The sequence below is a fragment of the Vicia villosa genome, linkage group LG6 (genome assembly GCF_029867415.1).
Source record: "Vicia villosa cultivar HV-30 ecotype Madison, WI linkage group LG6, Vvil1.0, whole genome shotgun sequence".
Lineage (NCBI taxonomy): Eukaryota > Viridiplantae > Streptophyta > Magnoliopsida > Fabales > Fabaceae > Vicia > Vicia villosa.
The window spans coordinates 10,023,939-10,049,464 of NC_081185.1; the positions used below are offsets into that span (position 1 = coordinate 10,023,939).

The window sequence follows — 25,526 nt, forward strand, 5'->3', positions numbered from 1 at the left end:
ATGTTATGTTGAGTGGCAAATGAAATTAATAGACGAATAGATTCTAACCTGGCCACTGGTGCAAAGGTTTCTGTATAGTCAATCCCTTCTTGCTGACTATAACCCTGAGCCACCAGTCTGGCTTTGTTCCTTACCACTTCACCTTTCTCACTGAGCTTGTTTCTGAAGACCCATTTTGTACCGATTATATTGAATCCATCTGGTCTAGGAACAAGATCCCAAACATCATTCCTTGTAAACTGATTCAGTTCTTCTTGCATAGCAATTATCCAGTCTGGATCTTCTAGAGCATGATCAACAGAAGTTGGCTCGATCAAAGATACAAGACCTAATTGACAGTCTGCATTGTTCTTAAGGAATGCTCTTGTTCTGATTGGATCATCCTTCTTTCCAAGAATGACATCTTCTGAATGACCAGAGATGAGTCTGGATGATCTTCTGACAGATGGTTCTTCAGAAATGCTTAGATTCTCCAGAGAAGCTGATACTTGATCTTCAGATTCTTTGCTTCTGAGAAGCTCTGCTTCTGATGCGTTGCTTCTTGGCTCAACAACTTCTGATATATCAATATCACAATCTGCAAAATTATCAAACTACTTTGGTTTTTCAGAACCAAGCTTATCATCAAACCTGATATTGATTGATTCTTCTACAATCAATGTTTCAGTATTGTATACTCTGTAGCCTTTTGAGCGTTCAGAATATCCAAGAAGGAAACATTTTTGTGCTTTGGAATCAAACTTACCAAGATGATCTTTAGTGTTCAGAATAAAGCATACACATCCAAAAGGATGGAAATATGAAATGTTGGGCTTTCTATTCTTCCCTCTGACAGATGCTGTTTTGACTGAGCCAAACAGATCAATGTGCAAGAGTTCTAATGGCCTTAAGGTAGAGACAACATTCTTGGACTTGAATGCAGGTTTGGAGAACTTGCCCTTCTGACATGCTTCACAAAGAGCATCCGATTTGAATTTCAGATTAGGGAGTCCTCTGACCAGATTCAGTTTGTTAATCTGAGAAATCTTTCTCAAACTAGCATGACCTAATCTTCTGTGCCAGACCCACTGCTCTTCAGAAACAGACATAAGACAAGTCACCTTCTGACTCATAAGATCTTGCAGATCTGTCTTATAAATGTTGTTCTTCCTCTTGCCTGTAAATAGGATTGAGCCATCCTTCTGATTTACAGCCTTGCAAGACTCTTGATTAAAGATTATATCATAACCATTGTCACTCAATTGACTGATAGATAAGAGGTTATGTGTTAATCCTTCTACAAGAAGTACATTAGAAATGGAAGGAGAGTTACCAGACTTTATAGTTCCAGAGCCAATTATCTTGCCCTTCTGATCTCCTCCAAACTTGACTACTCCTCCAGACTTAAGCACCAGGTCTTGGAACATAGACCTTCTTCCTGTCATGTGTCGTGAGCATCCAGAGTCCAGGTACCATGACATGTTGTGCTTTGTCCTTTTTGCAGTCAAGGATATCTGCAATAGGAATAATCTTATCCTTAGGTACCCACATTTTCTTGGGTCCTTTCTTGTTAGATTTTCTCAAGTTCTGATTGAACTTGGGTTTAACATTGTAAGCAATAGAAGGAACAGCATGATAATTTTTAATGTGAGTTTCATGATATTTCCTAGGTTGTGTCACATGCTTCTTAGTGTGTGTTATGTGAAAACTTTGAGCATGTGAAGTGTGCCTAATATCATGGAAGTGGCCATACTTGAACTGATCATACAATGGCTTGTATGTGAATTTCATTTCATCAACAGGTTCAAGTTTGTATGGGGTTTCACCCTCAAAACCAATGCCAACTCTTTTGTTTCCAGACACAGCATATATCATAGAAGCTAGCTGACTTCTGCCAATACTTCTAGATAATAACTTCCTGAAACTTAAATCATATTCTTTCAGAATATGGTTTAGACTAGGAGTGGATTTTTCTGAATCAGAAGGAGATCCAACATTATTGGATAATTTTAAAAGTTTTTCTTTTAATTCAGAATTCTCCAACTCAAGCTTCTTTGTCTCAAATTCAAATAGCTTTTTCAGCTTCTTGTATTTGAGACTGATCTGAGACTTGAGTTCCAGAAGTTCAGTTAGACCGGAAACTAACTCATCTCTAGTAAGTTCAGAAAATACCTCTTCAGAATCTGATTCTGATGTAGATTCTGATCCGTCATCTTCTGTCGCCATCAGCGCACAGTTGGCCTGCTCATCTTCCGGGTCTGAATCATCTTCTGACTCATCCCAGGTTGCCATAAGACCTTTTTTCTTATGAAACTTCTTCTTGGGATTTTCCTTCTGAAGATTTGGACATTCATTCTTGAAGTGTCCAGGCTCATTGCATTCATAGCACATGACCTTCTTCTTGTCAAATCTTCTGTCATCAGAAGATTCTCCACGTTCAAATTTCTTTGAACTTCTGAAGCCTCTGAACTTCCTTTGCTTGGTCTTCCAGAGTTAATTTAGCCTTCTGGAGATCAAGGACAGTTCATCTTCTTCTTCAGATTCTGATTCTTCAGGATCTTCTTCTCTAGCCTGAAAAGCGTTAGTGCATTTCTTGATATTTGATTTTAATGCAATAGACTTACCTTTCTTTTGAGGCTCATTTGCGTCCAGCTCTATTTCATGACTTCTCAAGGCACTGATAAGCTCTTCCAGAGAAACTTCATTCAGATTCTTTGCAATCTTGAATGCAGTCACCATAGGACCCCATCTTCTGGGTAAGCTTCTGATGATCTTCTTTACGTGATCAGCCTTGGTGTATCCCTTGTCAAGAACTCTCAATCCAGCAGTAAGAGTTTGAAATCTTGAAAACATCTTTTCAATGTCTTCATCATCCTCCATCTTGAAGGCTTCATACTTCTGGATTAAAGCTAGAGCTTTAGTCTCCTTGACTTGAGCATTTCCTTCATGAGTCATTTTCAAGGACTCATATATGTCATAGGCCGTTTCCCTGTTAGATATCTTCTCATACTCAGCATGAGAGATAGCATTCAGCAAAACAGTTCTGCATTTATGATGATTCCTGAAAAGCTTTTTCTGATCATCATTCATTTCTTGCCTTGTCAGCTTTACGCCTCTGGCATTCACTGGATGTTTGTAACCATCCATCAGAAGATCCCATAGATCACCATCTAGACCAAGAAAGTAACTTTCCAGTTTATCTTTCCAGTATTCAAAGTTTTCACCATCAAATACCGGCGGTCTAGTATAACCATTGTTACCGTTGTATTGCTCAGCAGAGCCAGATGTAGATGCAGGTGTAGACTTTTCACTTTCATCAACCATCTTTTACTGAAGCGTTTTTCTCTTCCTGAATCTTTTCTAAACACGGTTAAGTGCTTGCACCTTAGAACCGGCGCTCTGATACCAATTGAAGGATAGAAAAACACTTAGAAAGGGGGGGGTTTGAATAAGTGTTTCTTTAAAAACTTGACAGATAAAAATAAATTGCACAGTTATTTTTATCCTGGTTCGTTGTTAACTAAACTACTCCAGTCCACCCCCGCAGAGATGATTTACCTCAACTGAGGATTTAATCCACTAATCGCACGGATTACAATGGTTTTCCACTTAGTCAGCAACTAAGTCTTCCAGAGTCTTCTGATCACACACTGATCACTCCAGGAACAACTGCTTAGATACCCTCTAAGACTTTTCTAGAGTATACTGATCCACACGATCACTCTAGTTACAACCTGCTTAGATAACCTCTAAGACTTCCTAGAGTATTCTGATCCACACGATCACTCTAGTTCCTTACAACTTAATGTAATCAATTCTAAGAGTATTACAAATGCTTCTTGAAAGCTATAATCACAAACTGTGATATTTCTCTTAATCGTTTAAGCTTAATCTCACTAATATATTACAACAGCAATGTAGTGAGCTTTGATGAAGATGAAGATTCTGAGCTTTGAATTTGAACAGCGTTTCAGCAAGTTTAATATGAGTTGTTTTGGTGCAGAATCGTTAACCTTGCTTCTCATCAGAACTTCATATTTATAGGCGTTGGAGAAGATGACCGTTGAGTGCATTTAATGCTTTGCGTGTTCCGTACAGCATCGCATTTAATGTTATACGCTTTTGTCAACTACCTCGAGCCTTGTTCACGCTGTGTCTACTGACGTAACCTTTAGTAGCTTTTAACGTTCCTTTTGTCAGTCAGCGTAGCTTGCCACTTGTACTTTCTTCTGATCTGATGTTTATGAATACAACGTTTGAATATCATCAGAGTCAAACAGCTTGGTGCAAAGCATCTTCTGATCTTCTGACCTTGAAGTGCTTCTGAGCGTGATACCATCAGAACTTCAGTGCTTCTGTTCTCTTGTTCTTCTGATGCTTCCATAGACCCATGTTCTGATTCTGCTTCGACCATCTTCTGATGTCTTGCCAGACCATGTTCTGATGTTGCATGCTGAACCATTTGAGACAAAGCTTCTGAGCGCTGAATTATGCATACTCTTTATATATATTTCCTGAAAGGGAAATTGCATTGGATTAGAGTACCATATTATCTTAAGCAAAATTCATATTATTGTTATCATCAAAACTAAGATAATTGATCAGAACAAATCTTGTTCTAACAGGCTTGAGTAGTCAAAGGCCCCCACTTAAATTTCAAAATCTTTTAAATTATGCATATATTTTAATTTGATAAAAACAACTATAAATATACTGCATATACCTCTCTTATCATTTTATCTTTATATGTTTAATGTTTTATCTCTTAATGCTCATTTGCTATATTTTTTATTTTTCACAAATTATTTAAAAAAATTATGAATGAAAGAAAAAATAATAATATGAATAAGTTATTCTTCTTTACTATTAATTTATTCAATTTTATATAAATTCAAAACATAAAATATTTACTTTAGAATAATAGACATAAAATTATTTTTGAATGAGAATTTATTTGACCCCCACAACGTAAATTTTCTGAATCCGTCCCTGAATATACATGTGTGATATTGAAAAGGTGGTAGATATATCACAGATATACATGTCAGAAGAAAAGCAGAGAGAAAACTAGTCCAGTTTTTCATTCTAATTCCTTGAGCATTTTTTATCATGATTGATAGCATGCTGAGTGTAATGATAAGATCTACCTATTCCTCCCTCCAACATAAAAGATAGAGAGTTGAGGGGCTACTTTATATTGATTATAGTACAGTTGGGCTCCATTTTTTTTAATACATGAAAATAAGAACATTAACTTTAAACCAATTATAAAAAATGTTTATTACATACTACTTAACTTAAATAAATGTCAACTGATAATATTATTCATTATGTTTCACCATCATAAGAGAACATCACTCTTTCTAAACAAAATAAAAACATCATAAGAACATTAATTATTTGTCCAACTAATAAACTTTTGAAGATTATTTGATGACTGGCCACCTTCAACTATACTATTAATTATCATTTTTTGAATTTTCAAACACATTTCCTTTATATCATCATCACCAACTACTTGGTCCACTTTCTTACTTATCTCTTGCCTTGATATAAACCCATTATCATCCTTCTCTAATTCAAGTCCAATCTTCCACACATCACAAATATAAGACTTATTAAGAAACTGATCAGTCAAAAATGGCCAACACAAAAAAGGTACACCAGCATGTACACCTTCTATGGTAGAATTCCAACCACAATGACTTATAAAGCAAGCAATGGATGAATGGTTCAATATTTTTCTTTGTGGTGCCCAACCAACAATTTTACCTTTACTTCCATGAAAATCATTAGGGTATGTATAGTTTACCTTGTTGTCGTTACTAGGACGAACAACCCAAAGAAAAGGCTTGTCAAGAAGATCAAGTCCTAGGGCTAGTTCATTAAATTGGTTTTGGTCCATTACTACTAAACTACCAAAAGAAACATATATGACAGATTGAGGTTTTTGTTTGTCTAACCAATCTAAACATGTTGTGTCTTCTTGCCACAATGAATTTTTGTTGTTGTTACTTTCGATCAATGGACCAATTGGTAGAAATTTTTGTGATATGGAAAAAACACCTGGCTCAAGTTCATGAGTAGTGTTGCAAAGCCACCATTCAGCTAGGTTTATAGTTTGTATCTCTTGCAGAATATGATCAAAGAAAATCTTGTCTAGGCCATGCCATGGAATATTTGTTGCGTCCATCATAGGTATATCGGGAGAGATTTGAATTTCTTTGGTAGGATTTCCTACAATATATAAATGAGACCATGAATATTTGGTGTCAAATTCTACTTGAGCTAGAAATTAATTAAAAATTCATGAGATTAAGTATCATTAACATAATGAGCTTAAGAAATTTTTTTGTCATGTGTGTCTCTTTGGAATGATTCCCAAAACTTTGTGGAACAACTTTATGCTTCAAGAATTAAGCCCAATTTGTTCCCCTTAGTTTGTTTTTAACTTTAATTAAAAAATTGTGTAGCTTAAAAAATAATATTAAGTATTTTATTTTAAATTCATATTAAACTTTTGTTTATATAATATTACTTTAATATTTTTATATATTTTTTATATATTAAATTATTTAATAAAAATAATTTTATATTTTATATTTATATTTTCATATGTAATTCTTTAATTTTTTCAATAATAAGTTTTCATTTATAAAATAAGAAAAAACTATATTGGTTCATTTGTTTCTGCTTTTTTAAGAAAAAGTTATTTTTCTAATATTACATATTGTTTTTAAAAATATTTAATAATCTGTTTAAATAATTTTTCATTATGTTAAAATTTTAATAATAAATATTTAAGTTATTGAATGTAAAAATTACTATTGTACTTTAAAAAAAAAAAGTGAATAATGATTACCTTCAGAGTCAATAATCCCATCCTCAATAAGCTTAGGTATGCATACACCACAAGCCAAACAAGTAGCAGAAGCTGGATGAAACAAAGCCCCTTTGATTCCCAATTTGTGTCCCACTTCCAAGGCCCAACTCATATTAAATGTAACAATAATACAATTGATCTTATTGTTTTTATTAACATCCAAAGCATTAACATCTTCTATAAGCTTTGGAAGTCTACTAGGCATGGTACTTTTAACTGATAACATAATTTTCTTTATATCACTACTATCATCTTCATGTTCCAAACCATCTGGAAGTGTCACCACATTTATCTTGTCTAGCCCGGAAGCGGAACCACCGGTTTTCGATCGGTTATGGTTGAACTCGGTGTGTAGAAATGTGACCTTGCAACCATGTTTGGTTAGAACTTGTGAGAGTTGCATGAGAGGGTTAACATGTCCTTGAATTGGAAATGGTATAACAAGAAAATGTGGCAATGTGTTCATTTTTTGAATGGTTAGAAAATAATTATATTATGGGAAGAATTGAAGAATTGTTTGGGTGAAAAATTAATTTGTGCTTTGTATTCATTTTATAGTGGTGTGGGAAGTGTTTTAAATAGATCTACTCTGAAAAATCTACGCACAAATAAACTAAAGTCATGGTTGGTGGATTTGGAAATGTCAAATACTTAAATTTTTCTAACTATGAAAATTAATTTTGATTGCATCATGGCTTAGCAAAATCTAATACTATTTTGAAAAGTTGTTTTGATTTTGGTTTCGTCTTTCATTTAAATTTGATGATACACTACTTAACTAGTTTGTATTTTTATTTGAAATTTTGAACAAATAAATTGACATCCTACACTTTTTGGTTTTGCTTTTGCCCCTCCATATTTTGTTGAATTGCTCCTCCATTCAAAGGTATTGGAATTGGCTACCTTAAGTATGCCCGTTGATTTGCTCCTCGTCTTAATTGCAATTGTTAACATTCTTTGGATTGTTTGAAAAATAGAAATATTAAGTTCAATGTTTGCTGCCTAATTTTGAAGATATTGTGACGTCAACTCTCCGATCCCTCGGGCCAATTGTCACGTTAGAGATGGCAATAAAGTTCGTTAATCTCTAGGTCACAATTCCTATTCGTACTATTCCTAGTCAATTAGAGAATTCAACAACCTAGGGCCAATAGTCACTATTATCAAGATCAATTTAAATCCCATAACAAACAGAAGACAATATGCACAATCAATAATCGGATAATAATATAGATTCAAAGCAATTACATTAACATCATCCAATCATATATGATTGTCCTAATCAAGCAAAAATAGGTTCATCATCAAATAAAACCTAACCCAGGGGAAATCTACCTACTCATGTTGAATTAATTCAATATTAATAGTTTAGATGAGAAGAGCGTAAAAATTACTGAAGAAAGAGCTCTCAATAGGCTTCAATGGTCTTCAAAAGTTCTAAAATCGCAGCAAAATGTTACTTTCAGGTCTTGGTAATCAAACACCTAAAATATTCTTTTTCTCTCTTTCCTTTGTAAAACAGTCAAAAAAGCGTGTCAGAGAAAATCTGCAACGCGACCACACTTCCTTTTAACGCGGACGCGTTGTGTAACACCCTACTTTCCCCGTTATTTATTTATTAAAAATACTTATAAACTTAATAGGAAAATAGTAAAGCAGGATGCCACATCCCTTAAAACTCATGACATAAAAATCTTTTCATATAACATTTTGTTATAAAACATGCAGCGGAATACCGAATTTAAACTAATTCATGGCACTCGGGCCTTATCACAACAACTTCCAATGTTAAAATCAGGACATAATGCGTAACAAAATCAAATCTAAAACAGAATCTAATAAATTCTTGTCTTCCTGGTGTTACGTAAAAGATGACTCCTAAGACTCGATCAAATGCAACAGAAGCATCCAGAGACTACTCAGGTACTCGATCATCTGTACTCCACAAGGAGCACAAACACAATAATAGGAAAAATGGGTGAGAAATCATTCAAATAATTAAACGGTTTAAATCACATGCTAAGGAGTAATAATCACAAACAACCACAACAATGGCAATTCTCATCACACACAAATATCATCACAATATAATGTACCTTAATTGTACACAATCCACAATCATCAATGTATGTGATGTGACTTACTATCACGACTCCATGCATGCGGTACCAACACAACCAATATGGTTCATTTATACGAACCTAATTCCCGTCGAAATCCGGATAAGCCATGCATATTCCCCTAAACTAAGACTTATCTCCACTCGACACCCACAAGGAGTCCGGGTAAGACTGGGCACCCGTCATGGATTCACACGCAGGCTCATCTCCACATAACACGACATGATGATGCATGACATACAAATATGCACAATTCGGTATAATGTTGTACATAACACGATCCACATTGATCACACGTGAGCTACATACTCACTGTAACTCTCTCCTAAAATTACATCATTCATACCAGAATACACATCAATTAAGGATTCCACAATATTAGCATACAAGCCTCACATGAACTCTAAGTTCACGTAAGACTCGCATATTTTATTTATTCAACACAGACCTAAATTATTCTCTAAATATCTAAGTCATTTTTACTCTCCGGGATCATTGGAAATTATGCTGCATGCGAAATCGGGAAAGAAATCGCAAAAATATGGAAAACCCATACAGTAGGCTCATACGCGTATGGCACTTCCCCATACGTGTATGGCCTTCTCCACACGCCCACCCCTTCCCGTACCATATGTGTCTGGAACCAGGTGCGCCAGACTCGTACGCGTATGACCCCACCCCATACACGTATGACTAGAAGTGGATTTCCCCTCAAGACTTATCACAAAAGGGAAAATGCGTATGACTCCCTACCATACGCGTATGGGCAGAAGCCCTGTTCAACATGGGGATCCAGCAGATCCCCATACGCGTAACAGCCCAGTTACGTGTATCCCTCTCCCTCCTATACGCGTAACATCATAATGTGTTTTAAGCCCTGGGACAGGGTACGTACGCCACGCTTCAGCCCTTGGGATGCCCCCTCATACGCGTATGGTCCCCTCCTATAAGCGTATGGGCAGTCTGAGACAAATTTTCCAAATTCTTAACAGTCTCGCATTTGTGTGATTTTTCCCCCATTGGAGCACTTCAGAGCTCCTAAAATCGATGCAAAACAGTCTCCAATCTAGTTTCAATCATTATACAATTATTATACATTATCTATCTATCAAAAAACCATAATTTTTACATCAATTGATATGCCCACAATCTCATATTTCATCACCAACACATTGTTCATCAAGAACTCATCAAAACAGATTTTTCATAGCAACAATTCATCATATTCATGGATTTATCATCACTATAATCACACACATAGTCTCAATTACAAATTCACACAACAAATCACACACATGCATATTTAATTTCAAGGCAAACATTAAGAACACAAATAATCCTTAGAGGGGAATGAACCCTCACTACCCTCTCATGTTCAAAACCATTAGATGAATCCAATTCCAAGCTTGATTCTTCTTGTTAATGGTGGAGTTGCTTGTTTCCCCTTGTTTTCCCTAGCTCTCATCTTTCTCTTTTTACGTGAAAAGTGTTTTCTAATTCTCTATTACCCCCCCCCCTATATTCCATAATCCCTTATTATTCCAATTATTAGATTAATTATCCCAATAATACTAATAATTATAATTAATAATAATATGAACAACAATAATAATAATATTAATAATAATAATAACTCATATTATGTATTACTAATATCTCTTTATTATTATATTATTTTAACTCTAGCCCCAATAATCAGTTAACCACTAAAACTCATGCTATATCCAGGCACCAGTGCCCTTAACCCAATCACAATCAATCTCCATTATAAAATTTTAATACAAATGACTAAATATTTGAATAGGGTGTTATATGTTGCGTCATCGTCACTCCAACGCGGACACGTTACTTTATGGCGTGGGCACATTAGCTTGCAACGTGGGTGTGTTGGCAAGTAAAATGGGCGTGTGAATTTTAATGGTGAGCAGCGTGCTTTTGTCTCTTTTTCTCTAATTTTCAACACTAAGTGCTTTTCTCTAATCAGAAATGCTTTTTCCAGTGTTTTCCACTTAAATGCTTCTAACTTGCTCAATTTATGTCAGAACTCAATGATTTTTATTGCTAAATGAAGTGTACTGATAGTCCGTCATCACAACCCCAAACTTGAATTATTGGTTGTCCTCAAGTAACTTGTATTCACACTGAAACTTCGTCGGCAATAAATTACAAACCTTACCACATGAGTGTCACTTGCTTTTCCTAATCGAGAAGTGTGTATTATCTTTTACTTTAACTAAGTCAGATTAGTTCCTCAATCACCAGTACTCAACTTGTCTCTCTACTCACCATTATGCACTCAATTGCAACGGTGTTCACTAAATCAACATACAAAAGTAAAAAATAGTGAATTTATAAATTATCTACAAAATTAATTAAATCATCTTTAAACACAAACATTTGAGGACTTTTCAGGTTGTATCTTGGCTAGGATAATCAGTTTAAATCTTAGAGTTAGATACCTTTTTTCTTTATGTTATCTTCCTCATTTCACATCACCTTTTCTTTAATATTGGGTATTATAGATTTTTCTAATTCTTCGTCTTTTTATACTTTTATAGCATGTGGACCTTAACGATAATTAACTAAAGCAGAATAATGACTAAGATTTCAATAATGTGAATATCATTGAAAATAAAGAAAATTGAAAACATATAATAAAGTATAAATAGAGGAAATTAAATTTAAACCCATTATAAAAAAGTCTATTACATACTATCTAACATAAATAAATGTCAACTGATAATATTATTTATTATGTTTAACTATCATAAAGAGAGAACACCACTCTTTCTAATGAAAAGAAAAGTATTATAAAAACATTAATTATTTACCCAACTAATAAACTTTTGAAGATTATTTGATGATTGGCCACCTTCAATTATACTATTAATTGTCATTTTTTGAATTTTCAAACACATTTCTTTTATATCATCATCACCAACTACTTGATCCACCTTCTTACTTATCTCTTGCCTTGATATAAAACCCTTATCATCCTTCTCTAATTCAAGTCCAATCTTCCACACATCACAAATATAAGACTTATTAAGAAACTGATCAGTAAAAAATGGCCAACATAAAAAAGGTACACCAGCATGTACCCCTTCAATGGTAGAATTCCAACCACAATGACTTATAAAACAAGCAATGGATGAATGGTTCAAAGTTTTTCTTTGTGGTGCCCAACCAACAATTTTACCTTTACTTCCATGAAAATCATTAGGGTATGTATAGTTTACCTTGTTGTCATTACTAGGACGAACAACCCATAGAAAAGGCTTGTCAAGGAGATCAAGTGCTAGAGCTAATTCATTAAATTGGTTTTGATCCATTACTATTAAACTACCAAAAGAAACATATATGACAGATTGAGGTTTTTGTTTGTCTAACCAATCTAAACATGTTGTGTCTTCTTGCCACAATGAACTTTTGTTGTTGTTACTTTCGATCAATGGACCAATTGGTAGAAATTTTTGTGATATGGAGAAAACACCCGGCTCAATTTCATGAGTAGTCACTAGTACAAATAAAACAATATAATTTTAAAATTTACACCCGATTTACTAAAAACGGGTGTAAATGAGAATTTTGGTGGCAATTTTGTAAATAAAATGTCACTTTTGTATTATCTGGTTATAATATACACCCTTTTTCCTAAAAACGGGTTTAAATTAAAAAATTTATTATAATCAAATTTCAATTACTCATTTTAAACTAAAAAACGGGTGTAAATTTATATTAAAAAAAAATTGTTTAATTTTATAACTCAAAATATATAATCTATATGGCAATATTAATTGGTCTATATTTATTAGGTGAATAAAATATACTAAAACTCTTTAATAACATAATTTATTAAAATATACAAAAACAAAATAGTTTTTGCATATCCATTTTCACTGAACTTCATCGCATCGCATGCATACCGCGAAACCCATTTTTCTGTGAACTTCATCGCTTACACCTGTGAACTTCATCGCTTACACCGATCAGCATGCATTTCGCGTTGCTTCTGTGAACTTCGTCTCTTCGCTCATTTGCTCATTCCCTCAACTTCCTGTGTCGACTGAAAAGGGCTTCGCTCATTCTCTCATTGAAAAACGAAGCTGAGAGGAAACCATTTCACAGTGACGACATTGGTAAGGAAGAATTAGGGGTTTTATACTTTGAGCGACATTGGTAGCTGAAGAATTAGGGTTTATACTCACAAATTAGTTCCTATTGCTATGTGTAATTTTGTTTGAAATGAATTTTGTGGGATTCTAGCTTTTTCGCTTCTTCTGCACTTAATTTAGCAGCCATTCCATGAAAAGCAGTATTGTAACTGTAAATGATTCTCTCTTCATCATTGTTGTCTATTTCAGCTTCTACTGATTTAGACAAAACTGATTTCACTTTTGATGAATACCAATCTAGATGTCTAGAAAACACTTCTGGTTTCGCCGAGTTTTCCATTTGAATGATGTAAGTGTTTTTGGTAAACTCAGCATTTGTTGAAGTTAAGAAGACTATACTCAAGAGAAAACATGTTTTCTTACCTATTGTAATTGATATTTTTGTAGAATAGACATACTTTAAGGCTTGCTATTGTGACACTCAATCCGCTTGCCATACTTCTTTTGAACATTAGCTAGTGTGAAACATATCTAAGCCCTGAAACATTAGCTAGTGTGACAAATATATTTTTGAACATTAGATCATGAGTGTGTTATAAATAAACTTAGTCAAATACTCTGACACTAACAAAATGAATGGTTTAGAATTAACATATCATATCTCTGTCCTGAATCCTGATATTATAATTATCTATTGTATTTCACAGGATTAGCTCTTGAAGCACTTGCATCTTCTGAAATTGATCAGAATAAGGTAAAGTTCTGAAACTTTCTAGTGGTTGCTTTGCTTTTCTTTTACTCAAATTTTACTTTATATGATGTTGGTTTGCAGTTAAAATGAAAAGGTATTCTACTGTCAGTCTTTTTGATTTCTCATTTTCTACACAACTTTCGACTTTTGCTTAGAGTTTCATTTCTTCATTTCAATGAGTTAAATTTGCATGGCATGTTGTTCAATGATTATTGGCTAATTATATACCTTTGAAATAAGAAGCAGCAAAACTCATATCATATTCCTCTTTCTTTTTCTACTTTGATGATCCACAGTGAGGAACACTCTTGCTACGAGTTCTACTTGATACCATCATCACAACACAGCAACAGTTGATTTTGTGCTATATTTCAGGTTGATTTCTCTGTTCATGAAGTTCTTAGGATTTTTAGAATATAGCCATAATTTGAAAGAATGAATGTCAACTAATGTTTCATTGCTTTTGTTCTTGTAACCTCCTTGCAGCAGAATCATCACCTTTTATAACTTCGGCATAGGTAGCCAACACATGGCTTTCCCTATTTTTGTTCAATTTTTCTGCATATTGTGTTTTAGTTTCCCTTAACATACCTTGCTTTTTTGCTATGTCTCTCTCTTGAACTCTTTGATAGCTTTCCATTGTGTTGCTTTCAATATGCAGGGAAAGTACTGTGTTGATTAAAGCTCCTTCTTCTTTCAACCAACCCCTGCATCTTTAGCACATTTTGAGATGAGTGTAGTTTTTGGTAATCACTTCTAAAATAGAGACTGGTGCCTGTTTTTTATTTTTGAGTTAAATATACTAACTGATAAGATTCCCATAATAGGCTTGGTTAAGCTACAAAATGGTGACTCTTAGTTGTCATGTCTGATTCTCTATTCATGCTTAATTTTGCATTGGCTTCTGTTGTTCTACTTGATTTGGTAGATTTAACTTTGTAGGTTTGTATGTTTTTGTTTGATTGTTCTTAACTGCTATTGGCCACTATTGACTACACTGCTTTAGTAGCAGTCTAGAATAAATAAATGTTGGTTGATATTTATATCCTAAGTTAATCCTGTGGATACTGTTCGATTTCGTAGTAGAACTGGTTTTGATTCTGTTTTAGTAGGTATTGGTAAGTTAAACGAATCTGAAGCGTGAATTTCTGTTAGTCCTGTTGAATTGACTAGGTAGGACTGGTTTTGACTCTGTTTTAGTAGCGGTTGGTAATTTAAGCGAATCTGAAGCACGCCATTCTGTTAGTACTGTTGGTAATAAGCGAATCTGAAGGCTTGAGTCGTGCTTTGCTTTCTCATTAGTCACTTAGCTACAATGGTTATAGTAATTTGGTGGAGTTGTAAAGTAGATATGACACATCAACCTCAGATTACAATTGGCAGCTCCTTCTTTGTTTGCAATTTGCATCCGTTTTACTCGTCAGGCTGGCATTGGCTATAGAATAATATATTGTGTTCGAGCTTGAATTACATTTTCTTTAAGAAAATAAAATTAACTCATTTCATTCTTCTGCATTTTTGTTGACATTACAATTACAATTTTGTGCATTTCAATGACATATTGAAGAAGTGAATGTCTGTCTATTACTTATACCACATGTATGATATTGAAAAGGTGGTAGATATATCACAGATATACATGTCAGAAGAAAAGCAGAGAGAAAAACTAGTCCAGTTTTTCATTCTAATTCCTTGAGCATTTTTTATGATGATTGATGGCATGCTGAGTGTAATGACAAGATCTACCTATTCCTCCATCCAACATAAAAGATAGAGAGTTGAGGGGCTACTTTATATTGATTATAGTACAGTTGGGCTCCATTTTTTTTTAATACATGAAAATAAGAACATTAACTTTAAACCAATTATAAAAAATGTTTATTACATACTACTTAACTTAAATAAATGTCAGCTGATAATATTATTCATTATGTTTCACCATCATAAGAGAACACCACTCTTTCTAAACAAAAGAAAAACATCATAAGAACATTAATTATTTGCCCAACTAATAAACTTTTGAAGATTATTTGATGACTGGCCACCTTCAACTATACTATTAATTGTCATTTTTTGAATTTTCAAACACATTTCCTCTATATCATCATCACCAACTACTTGATTCACCTTCTTAATTATCTCTTGCCTTGATATAAACCCCTTATCATCCTTCTCTAATTCAAGTCCAATCTTCCACACATCACAAATATAAGACTTATTAAGAAATTGATCAGTCAAAAATGGCCAACACAAAAAGGGTACACCAGCATGTACACCTTCTATGGTAGAATTCCAACCACAATGACTTATAAAACAAGCAATGGATGAATGGTTTAATATTTTTCTTTGTGGTGCCCAACCAACAATTTTACCTTTACTTCCATGAAAATCATTAGGGTATGTATAGTTTACCTTGTTGTCGTTACTAGGACGAACAACCCAAAGAAAAGGTTTGTCAAGAAAATCTAGTCCTAGGGCTAGTTCATTAAACTGGTTTTGGTCCATTACTACTAAACTACCAAAAGAAACATATATGACAGATTGAGGTTTTTGCTTGTCTAACCAATCTAAACATGTTGTGTCTTCTTGCCACAATGAATTTTTGTTGTTGTTACTTTCGATCAATGGACCAATTGGTAGAAATTTTTGTGATATGGAAAAAACACCTGGCTCAAGTTCATGAGTAGTGTTGCAAAGCCACCATTCAGCTAGGTTTATAGTTTGTATCTCTTGGAGAATATGATCAAAGAAAATCTTGTCTAAACCATGCCATGGAATATTTGTTGCGTCCATCATAGGTATGTCGGGAGCAATTTGAATTTCTTGGGTAGGATTTCCTGCAATATATAAATGAGACCATGAATATTTGGTGTCAAATTCATCTAATTAAAAATTCATGAGATTAAGTATCATTAAGATAATGAGCTTAAGAATTTTTTTGTCATGTGTGTCTCTTTGGAATGATTCCCAAAACTTCATTGAATAACTTTATGCTTCAAAAATTAAGCACAATTCTTTCTCTTTGTTTGTTTTTACTTTAATTAAAAAATTGTGTGATTTTTTTTAATGAATAACCACTTTTTAAAAAAATACGCAAATAACCATGTTTTAGAATAAGTTACGTAACTAATCAGATTTCAGAAATGACCAAAACATGTGCGCCAACTCATATGGCACATAGGTGACATGGTGCCATCTCATTTGGTGCATGCATGTGAAAAATAGGAGCATGCGCCAAGTGAAGTGACATATAGTTTTATTATGCATTTTCTATAAATATGGATCCAATCCTTCACCATTCTTCACACATCTATTCTCTTTCTACCATTCTCCTTCAATTTTTTCTCATGACTTCCGAAATGATTTTCAAAAGGGGTGGCCACCATGTTATTTTTTCGGCGGTAAACCCCCGATTAGAATAAAATTTTGAAACTTCCATTCGATTGACCATCTTAAGAGGTCCTTGATGCGTTGGTTAGACGAAGATATTCAAGATGGCGGAGTCATTAGAAGGATTCAGCGACTTCGAATCGTCACCTCTCTTGCGACTGGAAAACCTCAACGTTGATGGGAGGAGGTCAAAAATGACACCGACGTTATGATGATGATGCATGAAGATGATGAAATTGTTTTAACAGTTGTAATTTCTTATATTTGATTATGTTCTGATATGTATCTTAATTTCGTGTTAAGTAAATTTCGATTTGTTGTAACCAACTTAATTAATGAAAAAAAATTCCGTTCACATCTAAAAATACATTACATGTTGTGCGTCATTTTTTTATGTTGTTGAGCTCGTAGTCCGATTTTATTTTAAATTCATATTAAAAATTTTGTTTATATAAAATTACTTTAGTATTTTTATAATGTTTTATAATATTAAATGCTTTTAATAAAAGTAATTTAAAATTTTATATTTAAATTTTCATAAGTAATTCTTTAATTTTTTTCAGTAATAAATTTTCATTTGTTTCTGCTTTTTAAATAAAAATTTATTTTTCTAATATTACATATTGTTTTTTAAAATATTTAATAAGTAGTTTAAATAATTTTTAATTATGTTAAATTCGAATAATAAATAAATATTTAAGTTATTGAATATAAAAAATTACTATACTACTTAAAATAATAAAAATAAAAAAATGATTACCTTCAGAGTCAACAATCCCATCCTCAATCAATTTTGGCATGCATACACCACATGCCAAACAAGTAGCAGAAGCTGGATGAAACAAAGCCCCTTTGATTCCCAATTTGTGTCCCACTTCCAAGGCCCAACTCATACTAAAGCTAACAATAATACAATTAATCTTATTATTTTTGTTAACATCCAAAGCATTAACATCTTCTATAAGCTTTGGAAGTCTACTAGGCATGGTACTTTTAATTGATAATGTAATTTTCTTCATATCACTTCTAACATCTTCATGCTCCAAACCATCTGGAAGTGTCACCACATTTATCTTGTCTAGACCGGAAGCCGAACCACCGGTTTTCGATCGGTTATGGTTGAACTCAGTGTGTAGAAATGTGACCTTGCAACCATGTTTGGTTAGAACTTGTGAGAGTTGCATAAGAGGGTTGACATGTCCTTGAACTGGAAAGGGTATAACAAGAAAATGTGGCAATGTGTTCATTTTTTTTGAATGGTTAGAAAATAATTATATTATGGGAAGAATTGAAGAATTGTTTGGGTGAAAAATTAATGTGTGCTATGTATTTATTTATAGTGGTGTGGAGACTATATGTTATGCAGATTTGCTTTGAAAATTCTATGTATAAATAAACTAAAGTCATGGTTGGTGGATTTGGAAAGGCCAAATACTTGATTTTTCTAGTTATTAAAAGTGATTTTGATTGCCTCTTCATTTAAACGTATTGGAATTGGCTGCTTTTAGTATACGTATTGATTTCTCCCACGTCTTAAATGCTATTGTTAACATTCTTTGGATGGTTTGAAAAACTAGAAACATCAAATACAATGAGGTGCTGCCTAATTTTGTAAGACATTGTCATTTTCGTTAGATTTTGTGTTTGGTATGTTTGTAAAATGAACAAGAAGATTAAAATAACATAGTGAAACACATTTAACCTCAGTTGAAAATGAGTTGTTATTTCTGTGTCATATGCGAGGTAACGAAAGACGTCATAAAAAGTGTGTCACATTACTTTTATGTTTAATGATTATGGATTCGATCCCTGTCGATAACTTTGTAGAATTTTTAAATGGTAAAATCTCTGTTCAAAGATTGACAAAGGACATTTCAAGCACACTAGAGAAGTAGTCACTGATTCCTTAGCTGGAGTATCGATAATCATCTCTTCATTCATAGAAGACAACACATGATTCATCCTTTTCACACAATCAGCAGCAATGAAGAAATGTGTAGCACCAGTATCAATTATAGTAATTAAATGAGTATTATTAATGAAACATATACCTCTAATCAATATGTCTTCACTAGATGCCTGACTCCCTACTAAAACAAACATCTTTCCACCGGATTGAAGCATATCACCGCCTTATGCTTGCAATCAGCCACCACATGTTCACTTTTACCACAACGGAAACACTTCTTTACATCGCCCTTACATTCACTGATTCGGTGTCCCAGCTCACCGCATTTGAAACATCTAAGGTTAGTAGGAGAACCACCCCCACTTGGCCTCTTACCACCAGCAACTTGTTGTTTGCCCTTGCCATCTTGAGCACTGTAAGGCTTCCCACGGTTCTGTTGTGGTTTGCCTCTCCTCTCGCTCATAATCTTGTTATGAGATTTACTATCCTCTTTGTAAATTCTGCAGCTATTCACCAACTATGGAAATCTACGAATCTGTCGATATCCAATTGTTCGCTTGATTTTCGGATGCAACACATTCTCAAACTTGATACACTTCGAGAATTCAGTAGTTACATCATTGTAATGCGGATAAAACTTCGCCAGTTCCACAAAACTAGCAGCATACTCAGTTACAGACAAATTCCCTAGTTTCAACTCTAGGAATTCAATCTCTTTCTTTCCATACACATCCTCGGGAAAATACTTCCTCAGAAATTCTCTGTTGAATACAGCCCAAGTAACAACCTCACCCACCGATACCAGTCTCTGACGAGTGGTAACCCACAAGTCATCAGCTTCTCTTGTCAGTATATGGGTACCAAACTGCACCTTTTGTGCCTCACAACAGTCTATGACTCAAAAGATCCTTTCAATCTCCTTGAGTCAAGTTTGTGCTTCATCAGGATCATACCTACCCTTGAAAGTCGGCGGATGATTCCTCTGAAATGTTTCCAATATACAGGACACATCGTTCCCGCCAACATTAGGTTGATGTTGTATAGCCTAAGCAACTGTCTGCAAATCAACAGCAATAGCAGCATCGTTTCTTCCAACCATTTCTCTGTTTCACACCATCTCAAAAAATAATCGTTAAAAGAAACACATCAACAGTATTCAACTGTCATAACACAATATTGACTCAACAACTTGGCCGGAAGGACCGACCTGCTCTGATACCACTAATGTAACACCCTAATTTCCTCAGTAATTATTAATATATAATTAGAGTAAATTTTTCAAAATAATAAACATACAATTAGGATGTCACACTTTCAAACTTATAAACCTGCTCAATTATTTGTAGATGCATAACACGAAGGGTTAAATGGCTTCCCCCCCCCCCCCTGCAATAGTAGCGAGATTTGATTTACCCCCCTTTTAAAAAAAATTGATTTACCCCCTGTAATATTTGGGCACCCCCCTAAGCGTGTAAAAACGAGGGTGGTAAATCAAAAATATATATTTTACAGGGGGGGTATTTTTCCCTCTTAGGGGGCAAAAGACTTACAATTTTAATATTATAGGGGGGTAATCCAAAAAAAAATTTAAAAGGGGGGTAAATCAAATCTCGCTACTATTGCAGGGGGTGAAAGCCATTTAACCCTAACACGAATTAAGGATGAACCAAAACAAACTTCATAGTCCTCAATTTTACTTTTATTACACAGCGGAAAAGAATCATAATCATTGTTAAAACTATTTGCATCCAACAAAGAAAACAATATTTTTTTCCAATAACGAGGAGTTCATAAGACTCCAAACAAATCATCAAAACGGAAAAAAATAACTAAGAATTCATCCCCCGTCCCCCGATGTTATGTATCAAAGCAATGACGCCAACTCGAAAGGAAATTAAGAGCAAACTCTTCCAAACTCTGTAGCCTCGGAACTACTCCTGACTATCTGCACGATGTCGTATAAAGCATCATTCCAACAGAAGGGTGAAATATCACAACAATATAAAAGAATGTTTAATAATAGGCATATCGTAATATAATCATGCATAGTCATACATTCCACATCTCACACATCCATACCATCCAAAAAATTTATCATATGATTCACACATCAATCACACAACTTATTTATCAATGTCAACAACAATACAATGCAATGAGACCGACTCACAAACCCAATGCATGTGGTACCAACATCGCTCCTGAATCTACGACATCTAGGACCAGAGCCACCAATTGTGAATAAATTGGCTCACCTTTCTCCCGATCCATGTCATCTAGGATCAGAGCCAACCAACATCATAAAGTCCACAACACAAAATGCATGTGACACAACCATGCAACAAACATAACACATTGATATCTACATCCATCAATGTGACACGGCAATACAGGTCACTTGTTGTCCATACGTGCAACATATGACTTGTACAGATCAAGAATTTCACACAACATCGTCACACATAAAAGCATACACATATCCCAGCATAACATACAAAGTCTCACACGAAAAAGTGTCAATTCCTAATAAATATTCACCCATTGGGTTCAAAAGTATTTTTATGAGATAAAAAGTATTTTTAGCCTCTCAATAAATACTTTTACTAAAGTGTCATTTCCCGAGTAAAAAGTTACGGATTTTCAAAGTTTTAGAAAAATTCAATTCAGCACAGTGGTAACCGGTTACCCATATACTGGTAATTGGTTGCACCCATGTAACCCAAAATCACTACGCTTTTGTTTCATAAGGTAACCGGTTACCTCCAAACAGGTAACTGGTTACACCCTCCCATAATTTCCTTTCTATGCTATTTTCACACAGGGAAATCGATTACCTTCAAACTGGTAACTAGTTACACCTGAACCAGTCCCAAAAATATGCACTTTTCAGAATAAGAAAATCATCTCCCTCAACACTAAAACCTCCAAATTGCAACCAAATATCATGCTTCTCATTATCAATGATTACACATACATATTACACCATATTTCTACACATTTACACAATCCAATGCATCAATGCAATAACAAATACATCAACAATCCATCAAATAGGTTCATACACAACAAGAGCAATTTCACAATAAAATCATACAATAATGGCAATCAAATCCTCACATATCTAGAATTATACAATCCCTTAGAAAGTAAGAACTCCCCCTTACCTTAGATTGCACGTTCCTAAACTCCAAGGAAGGATTCTTCAAAGCCCTAGCTTCCTTTCTCGCTTCTTCGCTTCTACTTTTCTCTGAGCAATCATTCCAAATGATACGATCTCTCTCTCTATCTCTCTTCACTCAAATAACCCTTAGACTCCTATTATAATCTTCCTTCCGTACCCTCACTGATTCTCATGTAAAGACCACCTTGCCCTCATTCTTTCTACTCATTTTATCCAATTTAAATTATTATAATGATTCTAACAATTATTCCTAATTTCAAATAAACTATTTAAATTAGAATAATTCTCAACATGACTCAAACCCGACATTACCCGACACATAACATCGTCAAACCATCTATTGTATCAATTAAATCACAACAATATAACTAAATAATAATTATAATATTCGGGGTGTTACAATATTTCATTTCCATCTTTCTCCTAGCCTTTTGCTGAGGATTTCTCACCGCCTTTTGCATGAGAAATCATTCCCTATCTCCAGAAGTTGTCTTAGCCTTTTGCTAAGGTGTTCTCATAGCCTTTTGTTTGAGAAGTTGTATTCCCCAGTTGAGTCTTTTCTTTTTGGTTTAAATGCTTTCTACCCCTGCCGTTGAAGCGTTTTTTGATTCCCCCCTTAAGAAAAAACATTGTAATCCCCCCTCGTAATACCCATATTCCATTTCCAGACACCTTATTGCCACTATTGTACTGACTGGGCAATGGAATCTTTATAGGTGGCAGTCCAGCAGGATTTTTTTAATTTTTAATTGCCACATGGAATTCTTTAATATTTATTTAATTTTTTATATATTAACGTTTTTTACGATTTCTTAAATTAAAACCGACCCATGTACACCCTTAATGGCATGTATCTCATTAGCAAGTCCTGTTAAGCTTATTCATATCACTGTTTTTTCTGATGTTGATTGGAGTTCTGACCCTGATGATAAAAATTCAACATCAGGATCATGTATTTAGTTGGTCTCAACCTAGTTTCTTAGTGGTCCAAAAAAAAACAAAACCTAGTAGCTAGTTCCAGTACCAGAAAAGCCTTGCAAACACTACAACATAAGTTCTCTGGGTTCACTCTCTTTTAACAGAGCTTCAAGTAGACACTCTATAACTTATTCTCTATTGTGACAACTTAAGAACTTTTGTTCTTTCTCATAATCTTGTCCTTCATGCCAAGATTAAGCACATGGAGCTGAATATCTTTTTTCTAAGGGAGAAATTCATCAACAAGACTCTTTATGTCAAGCACATTCCAGCTAATTTGCAAAATGTTGATATCCTGACTATGTGAGTGCAACTTCCTATTAGATATTTTGCATGATGTCAAAACTAGGATATTTTAGCGTTTCTATATATTAGATGGTATAATTTGAATCTTAATGTGCATCTTAGTATTATGGAACTTAGAATGCATTTAGAAAAGGTTTTATGCATCAAAAATCACGTTTTATATGAAAAACAGGTTTATGTGTCGACACATACATGCTATGAGTCGACACATGTGGGACATTATTAAATCTCATAGCCTCTGTTTGAATGTGTCGATACGTGAGTGCTTTCAGGTCGACACATAGAAGAAAACTTTCTTCTATAAGTTGATATAGGTAAGCACATGTTGATATAGGTCGACACATAGAAGAAAACTTTCTTCTATGAGTTGATATAGGTCGACACATAGAAGAAAACTTTCTTCTATGAGTTGATATAGGTCGACACGTGCTGCTCAATTTTAAAGCCTGTAGCTTTTGTTTCTCATTAATTGACACGTGACTTAATATAGGTAAGCACATGCATTAATTTGAGTCGACACATGACTCGTATGTTCGACACATGATGTAGCCAACATGAAATTCTGCATAATTTTTCTAAATCTCTAGTTTATTTTTTACCTCCAACTTTCACACATACAAATACCTCATACATGCATCATTTCAAAGTTGAGGAAACTGTAAACATACAATGAGTTCTCTTCATCTTCAACCTCACACCTATGCATACACACCAACAAATTACACATAACCTATCTTTATTTAGATGTCATCTAGATTAGGTTGATAACGTCCAATTTAGGTTGTTGAATTTTAAATTGGGTTGAGAATCTTTGAGGATTTCATTGGGAAAAATTATGAGGGTTTGTCCTCCAATTTCAAGGTGTTGATTTGGGGGTTTGGCACAAAACTTCGCAATTCGGACTCAGTCGAGTGAAAGTTTCGAAGAAGGAGGTTTTGTCGAAAGAGTAATGGTAACCGGAGGATCGTTTGGGAGTCCTGGGTCACAATAATTCGCAATTGGATTCACTCGAGTGAAAGCTTCGAAGAAATTGGTTCTGTCGAAGAAGTAGTGGTAATTGGGGTATCGATTGGTATTATCGGGTTACAATAATTTGCAATTTTGATTCAACCGAGTGAAAGGTTTGAAGAATGGTGATTTTTTCAAATAAGTAGCAGTAACTAGAGGATCAAATTGGCATTGTTGGGTAACTTGATCAGCTCAAGATCAAGGAAGAGAAAGAGTTAGAATCAACATCAAACATATGGTTTGTAGGGTTGGTTGCTACATTTCTCTTGTAAAATATTTTTGCAAAGTAAGATTGATTATCTCAATTCCTTTGGAATTGAGGGCAGACGTAGCCATAGCAAGGACGACTGGTGATCTGCCTAAACAAATCTTTTTGTCCTCTCTCTATCTCTCTCATTTACTTTCAATAGTAAATTATTGAATTCACAAATTGTGAAATCAATATGATTAGATAGATTCTTTATCATTTCAAAATTGTTTTATTGTGTTGATTACCATCCTTGTGATTGCAATTGGATCTCATATCAACAAAACCATAAAAAAATCTGATCAAAATTGACTGCACAATAAGTGTCCGATAAATTGTTTCACTTAGTTTTTCTTTAATTATTTCATTGGAAATAGATTACTTGCGTGTTTAAATTCAAATGCATTATGTTGATTATTGAAATATATTGATTCAATTGTTTTTCATTATCATTGCAAATCTTAGTGGTTTTGACACGATCCGAATTTTCTGATAACGGTTCGGATTAGACAAATTGATTCGGGCGTGTTCCACTGTCCATAGTTTAAAATGATTTTAAAATACAGTACTTTCACCAAAAATAATTAATATGGAATCTATTCACCCCCTCTAAATAAATTTTCTTCGTCTAACATACTAAACCTTGTCTTCATTAAGGT

General features: G+C 34.1%; 3 protein-coding genes and 1 long non-coding RNA gene across 4 annotated transcripts; 1 reads left to right on the top strand and 3 right to left on the bottom strand.

The window, feature by feature from the left end:
* Positions 1-5,270: 5,270 nt before the first annotated feature.
* On the bottom strand, positions 5,271-7,406 carry LOC131608875 (UDP-glycosyltransferase 83A1-like). The gene is made up of 2 exons (XM_058880457.1): positions 6,842-7,406; positions 5,271-6,216 (listed from the first exon to the last, which is right to left on the bottom strand). The coding sequence occupies exons 1-2, from the start codon at positions 7,326-7,328 to the stop codon at positions 5,372-5,374; spliced, it is 1,332 nt and encodes a 443-aa protein (XP_058736440.1). The 5' UTR covers positions 7,329-7,406; the 3' UTR covers positions 5,271-5,371.
* Positions 7,407-11,801: 4,395 nt separating this feature from the next.
* On the bottom strand, positions 11,802-12,314 carry LOC131613179 (UDP-glycosyltransferase 83A1-like). The gene has a single exon (XM_058884871.1). It carries the CDS (start codon positions 12,312-12,314, stop codon positions 11,802-11,804), a length of 513 nt encoding a protein of 170 aa, XP_058740854.1.
* A 599-nt stretch (positions 12,315-12,913) lies between these two features.
* LOC131608876 (uncharacterized) lies at positions 12,914-15,356 on the top strand. Its single transcript, XR_009285869.1, has 3 exons — positions 12,914-13,121; positions 13,805-13,851; positions 14,145-15,356. It is a non-coding gene; the product is annotated as an uncharacterized LOC131608876 (long non-coding RNA).
* Positions 15,357-15,470: 114 nt separating this feature from the next.
* On the bottom strand, positions 15,471-18,597 carry LOC131608874 (UDP-glycosyltransferase 83A1-like). Its single transcript, XM_058880456.1, has 2 exons — positions 17,999-18,597; positions 15,471-16,685 (listed from the first exon to the last, which is right to left on the bottom strand). Exons 1-2 carry the CDS (start codon positions 18,483-18,485, stop codon positions 15,841-15,843), a joined length of 1,332 nt encoding a protein of 443 aa, XP_058736439.1. The 5' UTR covers positions 18,486-18,597; the 3' UTR covers positions 15,471-15,840.
* Positions 18,598-25,526: the final 6,929 nt, after the last annotated feature.